A 15,881-nucleotide genomic window follows, 5' to 3' on the forward strand; every position below is an offset into this window, starting at 1 on the left:
GCATTGCTCCGAGTAAGTACAGCCAGGACAGCACAGCTGGGTAAGTGCAAAGGAGGCAGGGGACTGTGGGTAACAGTTACAACCCCTAAGTGTGCGGTAGGTCCGGAGGCATTTCAGGGGAGACTGATCATGGAGGAACCTGGTACCGAGCAGACTCTGAGGGTACCAGGCAACCAGTCGGCGCAGGAGGATGTGTTTCATCAACTCTGTGTGAGCTCACAAAGATGATGTGTGCACAGTGTAGCATGTTGTAAGTTTGCATGATTAATAGGTCTATGATGACATGCATTTCTGTGGTAGTGTGATACCATGTACACACGCAGCAGTCATGCCTCATATTTTTGTAGTCCTTCCATGATGTGCATCAAATTGATTTCGGCCATGATCATAGAATTGTGATGCCCCTGGGAATTTTGCATCTTCATGATTGAAGAGGAAGTCAGCATCATAGACTGTTTGCATGTTGATAATGTGATGCATGTCCCTGTTGTGGAAGGCCTGCTCTTGTTCCCTGGGTCAGGGGACCCCAGAATTTTGTGTGCAATGGGCAAAATGTGCATATCAAATGAAATGGTGAGCAATATCTATTCTTCGACAGAACATATCAGCGCATTTGGCGGGAAAACTATTGTAACATAAACTAGAAATCTAATAAACTTAAGACTGCTAATAGAACATTTTAATTTGCAGTACTTAACAGTTATCTATTCCATGTAGTGCATCAGTCTGCCCTGCAGCCTCCAGCAGGTATCCCATCAGCCTGCTCTGCAGCCCCAACAACAGAATCACCAGTCAAAGAGTGCCAAGGCCATACACGCATAAGGTGTACATGCCCTAGGTGGCGTATCTAGAATGGAAAGACCAGCAGGCCCTTACCAACTACCGCTTGGACATACCCACTATCGTATTGCTTCTGGCATAAACGGAGGATGATGTGGAGCCCAACAAGGACATCATAACATCCACTCCCCCTTTTGAAGCTCCTTGTTGTCCTCCACTTCTGTGCCACTGCATGCTCCATCAGACTGTGGCTTTGGCAAATAGCAACACCTTGCCCTGCTTTTCCACTATCCTCCAGATATTAACTGCTATGATGTGACTGGTGCACAAATCTTATATTGTATATGGGTGTCTTTCAACATGTTGTAGCGCTATTAGAGGAAAGGAAATTATCTTTCCTCGAAGAGGGTCATCACTTCCTGTTTCAGCATGGCCTTGGGTGCTAGGAGGAGCTGTGGGAAGTGACGTGAGGAGGGATCTGACCGGCACTGACCAGAGTAAGGTAGATGGTCTGCGTGAGGGTGTTTGACATTACTGCTGTGGCATCAGAGCGACGGGTTGTGACTTATCAGTTTGTCTATAAATTATATTGGGCTTCAATAAAAGCCATATATAACAAATAGGTTCAGACTCATTGAGAGTATCACAGTATCATTAGCAATATTATAAATGTATTGCAATACCATCAAACATTTTGCAGAGATTATTAAAATACTCCTTTATTTAAAATCAGAATGATCATTCTGTTCCCATATATGGTAGGCCTACACACCCACCTAAAGTGGGTGTGTAGGCCTAACACATGCTTAAGGAAAAACAGCCACCCCTCATATTCTACAGGGTGCTCTTAAACCCAATACGTGATATACATGATGCATTATTGTTGCCAGAAAAAAGCCTAACATATGAACTAATTTAGGTGACATCGTGGCAGGTTCTCATTACATGTTTAATGTTCTTGGGATGATTTGCTGTTTTGATTTTCACATCTGTTTCCAAAAGCTAAATTGCACTTTTCCTGCATATTGACACAATGATTTTATGATAACTCTGGACATCCCTAAATACTCCAACTATGTGTAAGTTCTTCTACAGAGTCCACGGGAATGACGATGCTGCATTGAAACTTGGCGGAAGCCCTTCTGAATCTGAGACCCACCAGCGCAGAGAGTACTGCCACTGGCCATGCAAGTGCCCGCGCAGGCATACCTGCCCCCCTGGGGTCAGCCTGGTCAAAGACGGCTGCGGATGCTGTAAAACCTGTGCCAAGCAGTCGGGAGAAATCTGCAATGAAGCAGATGTATGTGACCCCCACAAAGGACTGTACTGTGATTACTCTTCTGACAAGCCTAGGTATGAAGTTGGAGTGTGCAAATGTAAGTGTTTTGTCCAAAATGAATGATCCTATACAGTTCTCTGTGCTTTTTTTTTACACATTCATAGGTATTTCTGTTTTATTTTCAGAAAATATACAAGGTCCTCATGCAATATATAATGGTGGAGGAAATGATATATACCTGACAGAAAAAACTACTAAGAGGTTGAAACATAATTTTACATGGGCTAATGACCAACTAATAGAGAGTTCAGTATGTGATTCGCCTTGGGAAGCAGTTTTTCCTGTATACTCATTTAATGAGGGAAATGCTTATTTTAAGCTATCAACCCTGGGTATTGCAGTGGAAGGCTGGTAACGGCCCACCAGTCCACCTCTAAGGTAGGCCCGAGCAAAGCAAGGACCTCAATTTGGGCTCATCGCCATTACCAGCCCAGTTTGCTGCCAAACACCAAAGTGATAGCTATTAGTACCCAGGCATTTCTCTGACGTGCTAATATTTCTTTTTCAGGTATATTGGGGCCACGAATTTCAACCGCGTCCAATTTCCCTGAAAATACTAAAAACAAAAATGGCTGTCATGGAAAATAAACAGTAAAGGGAGAAAGAACGCTTTACTTTTCCTATGGCGGCCATGATGTTGACCGTGGGCTCAGCAGAGAGACGGTGCTGGAGCAGGTGCTGAGTAAGTGGGGCGGCCATGGGCGGGTGGCAGTGAGTAAAACACCGAATAGGGTTCCAAGAGGGGCATGTGGTCACAAGGTTATATGCAGGAAGGAGGGTGGACTCAGTGGAGAGTAGCCAGAGGCCAGGGAGAACATGGGTAGTTTCCAAGGTATTCCAGGCAACCTAATTGTCCACTGCCACTACCTCAGGTGCTAAAACTCTTTAGACACCCCAAATGGCCAGGTTCTCTCCAGGAGAACCGAGATAAACCATTTCAAAGCAGGAAAATCGGATTGAAAGGCACAATAGAACATCATGTATTTGCCAGAGTAGATTGCGTGTTGGAAGATATTACCCCACTTGCTTTCAAGCTCCAGAAATAAACTGCTATTCATCAAAATGCAGGAAAATGGCAACTCTCAGTGGGATTGAACAACCTTTAAAATGTTCAGCATAACAAGCATCCTCCAAATTATTCAACATTATAAAATTGTGCCAGGTCAGTCATACTGCTAAAAGTCTGTAAAGAACTTCAGCCAGATCATGGTGCACCTTATCCCAAACCAACGTAAAACAAAAAGAAAATTTAATATTTTCTCTCACTCTCTCTCTTCACTCTTCCTTTCTATCCCCTACCTATCAAACACTACTCACATACTGTTGCTTCTAAATCCTGCAATGTTAATCCACAGCTGCTTTGAGTATGTCTTCTACAAGCACATACTTACTCACACTACCTCCTGTCCTTTTTGTTCCATCTTTATTTGATATCCTTTGCCATCTTTGATTTGATGGCAACATCATTGACTTTGTCAGTGATCATAAACTGTGGCACCGCTTTAGTGTGACGGCTTCAGAACCAGTGTGCCAAAGTGCTTAGTATCCTCATACATTATATTTTCTCAACAAGTAATCCAACTCAGATTCGATGAATCCGATTTTCCATAGCGTGGCAGCTAAGAGGTGCACATTAGGATGAATGGAGCTGGATTTTGTATTTGTCTCATTCGTGTTTGTGTTACAACCTATGCTTTGTACACACATCTTGTTAAGGCTTGTGACAAAGTCCCCTGCCTGATTTTGAGGACCACTAGAGGGATGACCAAGAGGCCCATTATCCTGCCAAGCTAGAGGATGAAGGGCCAAGGGGTAGTGTGAGGAGGATCTCCTGGCCACTGTTATGAATCAAGGTTATTTGTCTCTTCTATCCAAAGGGGAGCCCCCCCTGCGAGGCTAGGGAGGTGAACCCGCTCCACAACACCCTTCCTAGGAGTCGAGGCAAGCGCGACCTCTTTGTCCCTTAGGGGACAAAGACTCCCATAACTGTGAGGAACTACCAAAACCATTACACATAATGGCACACATGGGACTCTTTAAAATACCAAGGACTTACAAGTACCAAGACTTGGGTGAAGAAAAGGCCAATCTATACCATTATCAAGTAGAAAGAATGTGTCCCTTTAAATACAAGTCTCCAATCAACTGGGACAAGTACTTTGAATAGCGAGTAGATGCCGAACAACGCAGACAGAGAGGAACACATAGGCAGGCAACAGAGGCCACCTTTCTGCATAACACCTGAAGAAGGCAGAGCAGTAGCGAGCCAGGGAGTCCGCGACATTCAGGCTTGCACTGCACTGAAGGGGAGGCACAGTGTATCCCGATGCAAGAAGCAGAGAGAGCTGGAGCCCAAAAGGAGGTGGTGACATGACCACAAAGAATACGTGACGGCAGGCTGCCCACAAAGCAACACCAATACCATCCTGAGAATGAAGCATCCATTTGTCCAAATACCTGAAGGAACACAGGGTTGCTTTGAGGGCAAGAGAGAATCCCAGGAAGAGGACTCTGGCGGCAGTGAGCCGACAGCAACAAGGACCAAGAGAGAAACCTGAACCCACATCAAAGGCCCAGTTAGATTCTCCTACAATGCGAACACTGAGGAGTGATGCAGTAGTGCCTTTTAATTGTTCACTCACAGCATTTCCAGGAACATGTGATACGGTATTACCCAAGCATTGTCCCTCAACACCATTCCCACTTGCTGGTGTGCTTTTAACAGACCCAGGCGTTACCTTCACATGCACACTTTTCAGAAGCAATTCCTTTAACGTAGACCAGCTTAATTCACTCACACTGAACATATACAAATGATTTGACTATCTCAATCAGTGTTCTCTAGCAAAAGAGGCATGGGTATGAATTTCAAGATATCAACAGGCCAGATAAAGTCTTCGTCTGGCCCCTAAAACCTTAGAGATGAACTAGTTGAAAATACTAAAGACTTCCAATTCAAGGTCCGCACTCATTCCAGGGCACAAGCGCAGACCCTTCCAAAGAGCTGGGACCAGCACAGGGATGTGAGCACTTTGTTATAAAATCCTACAAACTCAGTCCGGCAGTGTGGGAGCTTAGAGAAATAGGTTGTGTCAAGTGGTTGAGGCCAGTAGGATAGCGTTACAAAAAAGAAGAATCAAGAATGAGAGAAGAAGGACTCAGGAAAACCTGTAAAATTTGAAACTCAGTTGGGAGGCAAGACTGTATCATGGCCAACCCATAGAGATTTGAACCTTTGTGTTACAGTTGTTCCTTGTTTTAATTCTGATTTTCTTGTTGTGTTGTAAAATATTCTTCAGTTACACTACTTCCGAAGTCCAGCCTTTTTGTTCTCCCCCTTAACTGGGGTTTCTTATGGACAGCCCCTTTTGGTGTGGGGCCAAGCCTGATATGCATATGATCTTTGCCCTTTTATAATCACATGGCAAGCTTAAAATCGATAGTCCCCAGGGCTGCTTAGAGCATTTGCTGTTAGCTAAGATTCTTTCATAACCTTCCCGCCATCAACTTTCATTGTTACATGTGTACCCCCACAGACACATGACAGGGTTCACACTTTAGTTTTTTTAGTTTAATAAATGTTTATCAAGATTATTATAGAATATGAAAACAGGATATCAATGGCACTAGTACATGTACAAATATATTAACAAATGATATAATATTGGAGCATAAACTATTAATGCAATGTGAAAAGAAATGTTGCCAGATAAACACAATATGAGTTTATCAGTATAGAGAAAATAGCGTACCAGTGAACCATTAATCAACAAATCAACCATTGCTATGTTTGACTGAACAATCTTTTGCCACATAGATTCTGGTGTCATTGTCCTGAAATGTTTAAAATAAGGTTTCATGTATGGAGCTCGATGTTCCGAAAAGGCATGGCAGTCAGTAAGTAAATGTTGCAGATTTTCACATTGTTGTTGGTTGCAGCCAAATCTGCAGATGTTATTGCTTTTGGGAATTTCACGTCGTTTTGCTTGGATTTCTCTAGTTTTTCACAGGTTTAGAGAGAAGCGTGAGAAGGCATTCCTATACGGTGGGCGAGGGAATTTTAGTAGGTACGATTCAGTGGAGTGTAATATTTTTGGAATGAATGGGTTGTTTTTAAAAGACTTGTAAGTCTTACATTTCTCAATGGTACATATCCAGTCGTATTGCCATAGCTTCGGTTTTGCTCACATTGGATTTGATAGTAGCAAATCCTCCGAGATGTCATCTGCAGTCAACAATGTGATAATCTGATTTCTCCATTCTAATGCAAGTTCGGAACAGTTAATATAGCTTGACAATGTGCTCAAAAGCATGTTTGACATTTCAGCTAAGAGGCATTTCCTGTAAAAAGAACAAGCTTTTCAAATGTACATAATAAACAATGATGATAAGCCTAGTTCGAATCTAAGTAAACACATAGGTTGAGTTTTTGGTAGTGCTAGAAGTCTTTTCCAAAAGAAGCCTTCTAGTTTTGTTCAGTGCAGTTCTGGTCTGTAGGCTTTAGTTTCAGCGCTGTACAGAATGGCTGGGGCCACTTTTTGTATGTAGAAAATGTAGAAAGTTATTATTGGTAAGCATGAACATTTCTCATACTTTGCGTGAATTATTCGTGCTTGCAAAGTGGCAATTGTTATTCCACTTTTGAGCTCTAAGTACAGCTGATCTGAGTTATGGTTATTAATGTTGTTTCCCAAATATTTGTATTTATCAACAATTTCTAATCTTTCACCATTTAAGAACCATTTTGGTGAATTTGCCCTTCTTGACCCTCGCGCCTTGCAGCATAGGATTTTTGTCTTGCGTACATTAATCTCCAGATGAATTTGATCGGGTAGAAAATGTGTAACCACTGCAAAATTATTTTTTTTCTCTGTCTTTTATTCAGTTAACAGTGCCATTTTGTGCATGAACAGTTTTTAAATTTCTATCATAGGATGCAGACACATTCCAGCATTTAGCATCAGTAGGCACACCTCCACATGGATCCCTGCACATTCATCCAAGGATCATGAGCTGTTCTAACTCCCAAGGCTAGCCCTTATTTTCTTCTTTTTCTGGGAGGTGAGGAAACAGTACACACTTTTGTTTTCAATATTAAATGGGCAGGCCTTGTAAGTACAGCGGAGGTTCCACTGAGGACAGCTCACTGTGTGTTTATCAGAATGCCACATCAAAGTATTTGTAGCTATTTTACAAGAACTTGGGGAGCAACTAACCATGACTGTGCTTATGTTCACAGTGTTCGTATGAAGTCCTGTTTTTAATTTAAACAAATTGGTTTCTATTAGATGTGATGCTTGCTGGACATCTCAGAATTAAAATCGTTTTGAGATATTTATAAATAAGACATTTGGCCCAATTTTCAGAACGATTCTTCACTTTAACTGTTTGGAAATTAATTTTAAATTGGCTTGATTAGAAATTATCGCTTTGGGGACGTGTCTTGTTTGCAGACATCTTAGACTCATCTGGTGGCTCTCTAACAGCGTTTTATTTCCTTTCTTAGATATGCTAGCTGTAGGATGTGAGCTCAATGGTGTGCTTTATTACAATGGCCAGGATTTTCAACCCAACCCCCTTTTTAAATGCCTCTGTGTGAGTGATACTATTGGATGTACACCAGCTTTCTCAAAAGAACTGTCTGCAAGCCAGTGTCCTGGGCCGAAGGGTGTAAGGAAATCCGGCCAGTCAAACTGTGGTCTTGAACTAAAGAAGCATCAACAGTCAGCAGGCTACAGATTAATGCCAGGTATGTATGCTCAGCAAAGGCAGGTTGATGTGTGTGTATGCACACTGCTAAATCAAGACATTGAACGTACTTCAGTGTATATGATGTATGTGAAGGTGAAGTGGTGCCATGGTAAAACACAATACAAGTCAGCACATGTGTGTTACACTCATATAAAGTTCCAGTGTACCAAAAGATCTGGAACATGCTATTGAAATCATTGCCGGATGCAACAATTAAAATAATCTCTTTCACAAATCTTGAAAGAATTAGTATTAAATGATAAAATAAAACTTAAAAAAATTCACCTTGATGAATTGCACCTCAATTTGTCTTTAATTAGGATTTGTAGGACATGTTTTGGGTTTTGGCACACATGTGGTGAGCACTGATTTTGGTAGTTCTATATTATTAAATGTTACAGCATACTGTGTTTTTTGTTTTGTTTTTTAAAATCATGTTTTATTGATTTTATAGTCCATTAAGTAAATTGAACAAAATATAGATATATTTGGACAGATGGCATTCGTCTCCTATCTTTACAACATCTACATCAACCCAGTTATCAATTGGCAAATGCAGCCTCCACAATAAGTGTTAAACACAAGTTACATCCCCCTTGAGATACACCACATATATCTTTTTACCAGAAATCTTTAGTTAATCAAGTTTCTGTGTACATGTACTCATAAAGACTGCACACATATTGTCACATGAAGCTCAGTTTTGTGATGGCTAACAGTGTTCGGGACTGGAGTCCCTGGGCCTCATTACAAGTTTTGCAGTGCAGGAAAAGTTCAGGTAAAAGTGACGGTAATTCCGTGACCAACACTTTTACCGCACCGCAAAACTACAACTGTGCCAGTGGGGGTCACTGATTTACCTCCAGCAAAGAGCTGGTAGTAAATCAGGCCCCCACCAGCAGAAAACCGCCGGTATTACCAGCATCGGAAATACCGGTACCGGCAATCCCCACTGCCCTTTCCGACACCTGAAATTCCAGGATATCTGGCAACAAAAATGGTAGGTCAGTTTCCCAGTATCCCGTCGGAAATACCACCGGGATACCGGCAAACTTACATTGAGTCCCCATGTCTTGTATAGCTTGAGAGGGTATTTCAAACATTCCTTCAAAACTAATTTCCACATGTTGATCGATCATAATTCCAGGGGAGGCCTATCAACAGATTTCTATTACTACATTGCTGGTAGGCTGTCAGGCCCTAAGCAATGAGTTATTAGTAACCAAAAGATTGTTCATGGGGCAGTGAATGGGCAAGGGGTCTAGCCCTGCAGGAGAAGTTTCAGTTATACTGTTAAGGGTGCGCACTCCGCTCAACAGATTCAGTACTTTCATAACATACCAGCCTATTGTCGGGAGAGAGTGGGAGGCTGGGCCTTTTACATTTCGGGCCCTACACTCTGGAATGCACTGCCAGTATGGATCCGTCACTTACAAGACTTTGGTCTGTTTAAGCATAGTCTTAAGACCCATCTCTTTGCCTATGTATGTTGTCTCCTTGCATCACTATAGCGCCATGATGCCGTTGGTGACAGTGCGCTCTACAAATGCCCTGATTGATTGAAAGGATAGCTGCCAGCTTCATCCACATCCCCCAGAAAAACCATTCTAGGATTCCAAAAAAATCAAGTTCAAAGCAGTCTCTATATTCAAGCCAACCACCTCCCTCCAGAAAAGGCGATCTTTAGGACAAGCCCACTAAATATGAAAGAAACTGCCCAATCCTTGAGGGGTCATATACCACCTACAGCAACATTTATATGGACTTTCACTGTACTTTGGGAGTGTGGCAAAGGCTGTCCTCTTCACAATTACATTAGGTGATTCCTCTCATAACTCCCAGCACAGATCATAGTCCCATTCCTTCTTAGCAAGGTTAAACTCCATATTGTCTGGATGTTAATGTCTCATACACCCGTTAGATAGGATGATGAGCTATATCTACTTTGTTCTGTTTTTGGAATGGGGTTAGTTGTCAGGCTACCGCTACCAGGTGAGTGGGGCAGTGCCTAATTTGAATGTATTGGAATATTTCATGTTCACCCACTCCAAATGTTGACTTGCATTGCTAAAAATCTATAGCAGTTCTCTTGTTCATAATGATGATTGGGTGTTCAGACAACCTGCTTTTCATGTGGTGAATCAATTGCCAACTGCAGCCTAAGAAAAATGTGGGTCCCCCCACCGAACCTGAAACAGTGGCGACGGATGCAAGATAATCCTATATATCATTTTAAAGCCTTTTTGCAATACCATAGTCAAGGCATTTCATTCAGACGTTTGGAAAGTGACAACCGTTCCATATCTAACCAGGCATTGGATTCCATGGCAGCCACCAAATCCAAAATAGTGTTTTGCTCGGGTGCGTATGTACATCTGTCAAGATTGAGCACTTCCAGAGCTTGTTTCTTTACTGCCGTCATGATTACCCTTCCCAAGATCCCTGGTCCTCTACCTTCCCAGATCAATATGAAAATACTCTGCTGTACCTGGATGGACACGTTGGGGAGTATAGCTATCAGCAGTGATTGTACTAAATATAGCAACCTATGAAGTAAGTTTATTTTAATAGAAAGTCCCTGACAACTGACCCACCCATGATATTTCAAGTCTAGCCATCTCTATAAATCCTTATATAGGTTTAATAATATGGGGAATGGGCACTGTGTTATGTAACATCTGAAAATGCTTACTATTATTTATGATGACTGCGGCATCACTTACAATCTTAGAATGGAGGCACAGACACCAGAATATAGTTTAAGGCTTTTATTTATATAACTGCTACAGAAACCTAGAGTGTCAGGATGCTTATCAAAAGGTATACTAACACAGTAAGGAAGATTGACCAAAACTGACACTAAGGGGGTTATTACAAGTTTTCCGGTATCCCACTGATAATTCTGGCGGGATAACGGAAAACTGACCCTACCATTTCCTCCACACGATAGCCTGGTATTTATACCGGGTACGCTGGTAAATCCTCATTCCTTGGAGTCCCATAGGACTCCATGGAGGGTATTGCTGGAATTACTGGCACCGGTAACACCGCTGCCAGTAATTCTGGCATTTATTTGCTGTTAGGGCCTGATTTACCAGCGGCTGAGGGCTGGCAATTTTAATGGTAATTTTTCCTGATCAGCAAAACTGTAATGACCCACTAAGGGTGTGAAGATAATAAGGTGGCCAAACATAAAGTGTCCATGTCTAAATTGAGGGTCCACATCAATGAGATCTAACTGCGGGTCCAAGGAAAGAGAGATTGCCCCTCTTGTGCCAAAGGTGGTTCTCTGTGAAAGTGTTCAAGTTCAAAAGTCAGTGCAAACTAAAATCAGTGGCAACAAAAGTCCAAAGATCAAAAGTGCTCCCTGTGTTCAAACAGAATGATTCACACAAGTCTTATCTCATCAAAGAAGGCCACTTTCCTCTGCAAAGCATTCTCTTTCTAGTCCTCGGGGGAACCATCTGCCACACACCTATGTTGCTCTGGAAAACGTATTTAGGGGAGTTCTGCCAGATCTCGGTATCCTAGGCATCTGCTAGTGGTTCAGTGGGGGTGGTGGGCTAGGAACATCCTGTTTGAAGGTTAAGAGTCTTGCTTACCATAAGCATTGGCTGTGTTCTTACTCATCTCCCCCTCTCAAGAGGCTCTCTTATTCGCTTTTTAGTCTTGTCTAATCCTAGGTTAATCTTCTCTGTCATGGGAGGTGTACTCTCCTTTTAGTCTCGATATCCAGATTCTGTCCTTTTCTTTATCATTACCTCTCTGATCACTTTCTCCTAGGGTTGTCCTATCTCCTCATATCTATAGTCCTCTCATCTCGGTGGACTCACGTTTGACAAATTTCTTCAGAAATCTCTCTATCAACGATCTCACAATCCTTCCTCTCTAAATGATATCTCTCCCTACAAGTCACCTCAACAATTTCTTTCGCCTCAGTGTCCTTCTTCAGCCTTACACTGTCCTCTTCACTCACCTTCCCACTACCATTTCCTTCAAAGGTTATCTTAGTCTCTGGCTTATTCCCATTTCATTTTGTTTCCTTGATAACCCATCCCTTCTCTATCTGATATCCTTCACTACCCAAGGCAGTATCTTCTTACTCTCCCAAACCAACTATTTCCTTTTTCTCTAAATGCTCTTCCCTAATTCAGTCTCTCTTCCCCAATGGAACTCGTTGCCCATCCCTCCAAGATGGTTCCACTCCCTTTATTTCACACTATCACTACTCGCTTTTTTATTGTCTAGTTCCCTTTGGTATAGGATGTATCGCTTCTCACTCTACACATCCCTGGAATCACAACACACCAGGGCCTGCTCTAACCAAAAATCCACCTTAGTATTCCTCTCTTTTTTGAGAGCCTCCTTGATCCAGGTCTCTGACGGTCAGCCAGATCTCTCTAGGTTTGTTTGTCTGCTTCCAAGTTGCCAAACTTGGGGTCCCCCAGGATCTATCTTGCTTCATGCTCTCCCCTACACTGACAAAGGCTGCTTGAGATGGCTTTCTATTATCAGGAAACTGTTCCTCCCTTATGTGTTGCTTCCGGGGAATAGCTTGAGGTGGGCTTGTCTGAGGGGTTGGTGCTGTTTCCTGATTGGGACATGTGCTCCTAGTCAGGTGGTCTCTAAGGGGGCTGGCCTAAAGCTATATAAGGTCCAGTCACTATTTTGTATCTTAGACTGCCCTGAGTGTAGTGGTTGTTCTCATTCCCATCACTGTAGTCTATGTGCTTTCCTAGTTGCCCCTCTGTTTGAAGATGTGTATAAATATTCAGGTAAACATTTGGAAGGATTACATGTATTTACTCTTGAGTGCCAAGTGTTTGTATAATAAGAATTGCAACTTTATATCCTTCTCCACACTTGTCAGAGAGGTAGAACAATGCCTGCTACATTGTTGCAATGCACAGGTGTTTGTCTTTTTCATTGAAAGCAACAATGAGAGGAAAGTATTTTATTTCTATGAGTTGCAAGGATTTTATTTCCCCAAGCACCACTTTCAAAACATGCACAGTAGCAGACCTATTGTTCAGGTTGTCACTGAGTTTCTTTTTGATTCACTTAAAGTGAATACGTTGCTTTCCCATTTCGAGAAAGCAGGTCTGATGACAGGGAGCTTCCTTCATTCTCAGATGTAGGTGCCTATATTTCAAAGGGATGACTGACAAATGTGAACTTGGGTTTCCCCAAAGGAAGCTCTTGAAATATTCAGGTAATAGGCACCCACCTTCAGAGAGCTGCCTAGTTACAAAGCATGATGGATTGTATGATTGAACCATATAATTACATAGGAATCTGGTAGCTACTTAATCACTGAGGGAGCTTCCAAGGTGTGATGCTGGAAATGCATCGGATGGACAGGGCCTCCGTATCCTTGTCCTTTACTGCTTTTTATCGTGTGTTCTGTCGTGTTTTCCGCGCAGGAGTTCATGTGGGTCTCCTGGCAGTGCAGCTCTCTCTTTTGGTTTGGTGAACGGACCCGTGGGATACCCTTATGGCACCCATGGGTGGGGGTACAACCCTGTGCCCCTAGTGTATGTTTTTGGGCACCTGTGGGTGGCCCGCAGAGCAGGGTATGGGCTGGTGGCAGCTCCATGCTGGATTTGACAGGTGCGCGGAGTATCCTCCATTTTGGGATACCCCGGCCCTGCCATTGGGATCAGTTGATTCCTGATGGAAAACAAGATGGCCCCTGTGGCCTCTTGCTTTCTATTACCTATTACCTTGTTTTCCCAAAGTCCTGGGAAGCCCTGACTCTGTCCCTTCCCCCTGACTGGCTGTTGGGTGGAAGTGCCTTATATGGTGTTGTTGTGAAGGCCTGGCCAGACTAGCTGGAGCCTTCCCAGTGATGTATGTTGTGGGTACCTCCTGTGGGTGGGACCCGGGTGAATAGAGTGTGTGACGAATATGCATTCTGTGTTGTGGATGTCTAGTATCTGGTGGTTGACACAATGACTGAGACAGCCCTGCCCGAAACCGGTATGAATGCAGTTTGGAGTGTTGAATGGCTCGGTACTTGTCCCCATACACATAACTTGTTGTGAGTGTCTGGAGAGAAGTGAATGGCCTGAATACCTCGTGTGCCTGATTGGCTGCCTGCCTGCATGATTGCCCTTAGTCGTGATTGGATGCTTGAGTGTGACCCAGCGGAATGAATGGGAGATCAACAGTATATCTGGGGACCTCTCACTGCTAGGAATCGTGTTCAGAAGCTGAAGTCCACTACGACGAGTAACTGGAGTAACTGAAGCTTGACCTTGAAGCCCTGCTGGACGAGAAGAATTGCTGTTGCTCTCCATCACAATCTGAAAGCTGCTGTGCCTCCAAGAACTGACCCAGAGAGGACCTGGTAAGGCGCCCTCTTCCCCGAGCTACAGGGGGACCATCGTGCACAGCTGATCTTTGCCAAAGCTCCCTGGTAGACAGACCTTCGTCAGACTGCCGACCCGAGACGGGGACTGCTGCGGAATCTCAAAGAGAAGCACCCGGACTGTTGTCTGCCACTGTCGACGACTGCCGTCGCCGACCGGAGCCGCCGTGCTCCCGTTTGCCTAAGAACTTAATTTGATCATCGGACGCTCTCATCTGCATCGTCGCCCGCTTTATCCCGCTGGACAAGGCCCGACCGTTGACGCGCCGAGGAGCATCCACTGGTGGGTTTCCCGCCACCTAAGGACCACAGAGACGCTGACAACTCGACACCCTTGCTGGGCCACAGTTCTTCATCCTCTCTTTGCGGTCCAGAACTATTGTCAGCAAGGTGCCCCGCATGCCTCTTCCTTGCAGGACGCCAACGCTCTGTCGTCGACGAGCACCGCTAGGAACGAAGCTGCCACTTCACTGCCGTAGTTCAACCTGTTCACCGTTGGACGTTCGACGACCCGTGACTCCTGCCTTAAAGGGAGAGCACTCAAGAAGGGCCGTCGATTCCCCGACATCGAACGCCGAGTTCCTCGACGCCTCTCGACGATCCGTGGCTCCTGCTTTAAAGGGAGTCATTCAAGAAGGATCGGTCGACGCATCTTCAGAGAATTGGGGGGGTAAAACCTTAATAGGAGGAAATAAGACTATTGAATAATATATGGACTGGGCTTGTGCTATATATCTTTATTTTACAGGTTGCCCAGTTGGGGGGATCTCCACACAGAACTGTGCCTAGCGGTAGGGGTCAGCATTCTGCCTATTGTTTCAACCATCTTGCGTTCCTTCCTATCTCTATTGCTGGTTTCCCCGTTATTGATCTGTGTGACATTTTAACCGTACAGTTGATGCACTTTAATGAGATTTGATAACATTGGTGGTACCACTTTAGAATTGTATATATTTATCATTATTGACTTCCGAGTACAAAGTGCGTTATTGTGATTGTGTACATACCTTTGAATATTAATTATATAAAGACTGTGTTTACAGTAATACAGTGTGTGGACATTCCTTTGTGGGGGTTCGGGGACTACACTGTACTTAAGAACCAGCCTGCATCACCTCCTGAGAAGCTAGGCCTTGATTGCTCGACTACGTTACCAATAATAGAGAATCTTGGCTGGGGTCCTCTGTGCCTCTCCTCTACCATATAGAGAGCGGAAGTACAGACACCCCCTACCAGTCTTTACACTGGTTGCAGCGGTGGAATGCTTATGGTTTTAAGAATCAGTGTATAACCGTGCCACTTACAAAATATCTGCACTTTATTAAATTAAGGTTTGGTTGTGTACAAAATAACTGCATTACAAGCAATGGAGTCTATTGCAAATGGTAAATTGACGCGGATGAGCTTAGAGGCTCTCCAGAGTGCTTGTGAAGCCAGGGAGTTAGACTTTGTGGATAAGTCTAGGGCTGAGCTGATAGCTGCCCTGGTGGACTACCAGACCGATGGTGAAACTCTTGATGAGGGGGGCGATGCAACCAATGAGGACTCTGCCCCTGGGGTTTCTACTGAATCTGTTTCTGGGAATGCCGCCATTCCTGCTGCCTCTGTTCCGAACCCCAGCAATTCCTTGGTGCTTGAGTT

At 43.7% G+C, this 15,881-nt stretch overlaps 1 protein-coding gene across 1 annotated transcript in view; it reads left to right on the top strand.

Moving 5' to 3' along the window:
* Positions 1–15,881, top strand: part of CCN6 (cellular communication network factor 6) — a 245,756-nt gene that overhangs the window by 88,807 nt on the left and 141,068 nt on the right. The window contains exons 2-3 of the mRNA XM_069607851.1: positions 1,865–2,156; positions 7,626–7,868. Of these exons, the coding sequence (XP_069463952.1) occupies positions 1,865–2,156; positions 7,626–7,868 (535 nt within the window). The remainder of the gene's footprint in view (positions 1–1,864; positions 2,157–7,625; positions 7,869–15,881) is intronic.

The sequence above is a fragment of the Ambystoma mexicanum genome, chromosome 4q, assembly GCF_040938575.1.
Source record: "Ambystoma mexicanum isolate Mex_15411 chromosome 4q, UKY_AmexF1_1, whole genome shotgun sequence".
Taxonomy (NCBI): Eukaryota; Metazoa; Chordata; class Amphibia; order Caudata; family Ambystomatidae; genus Ambystoma; species Ambystoma mexicanum.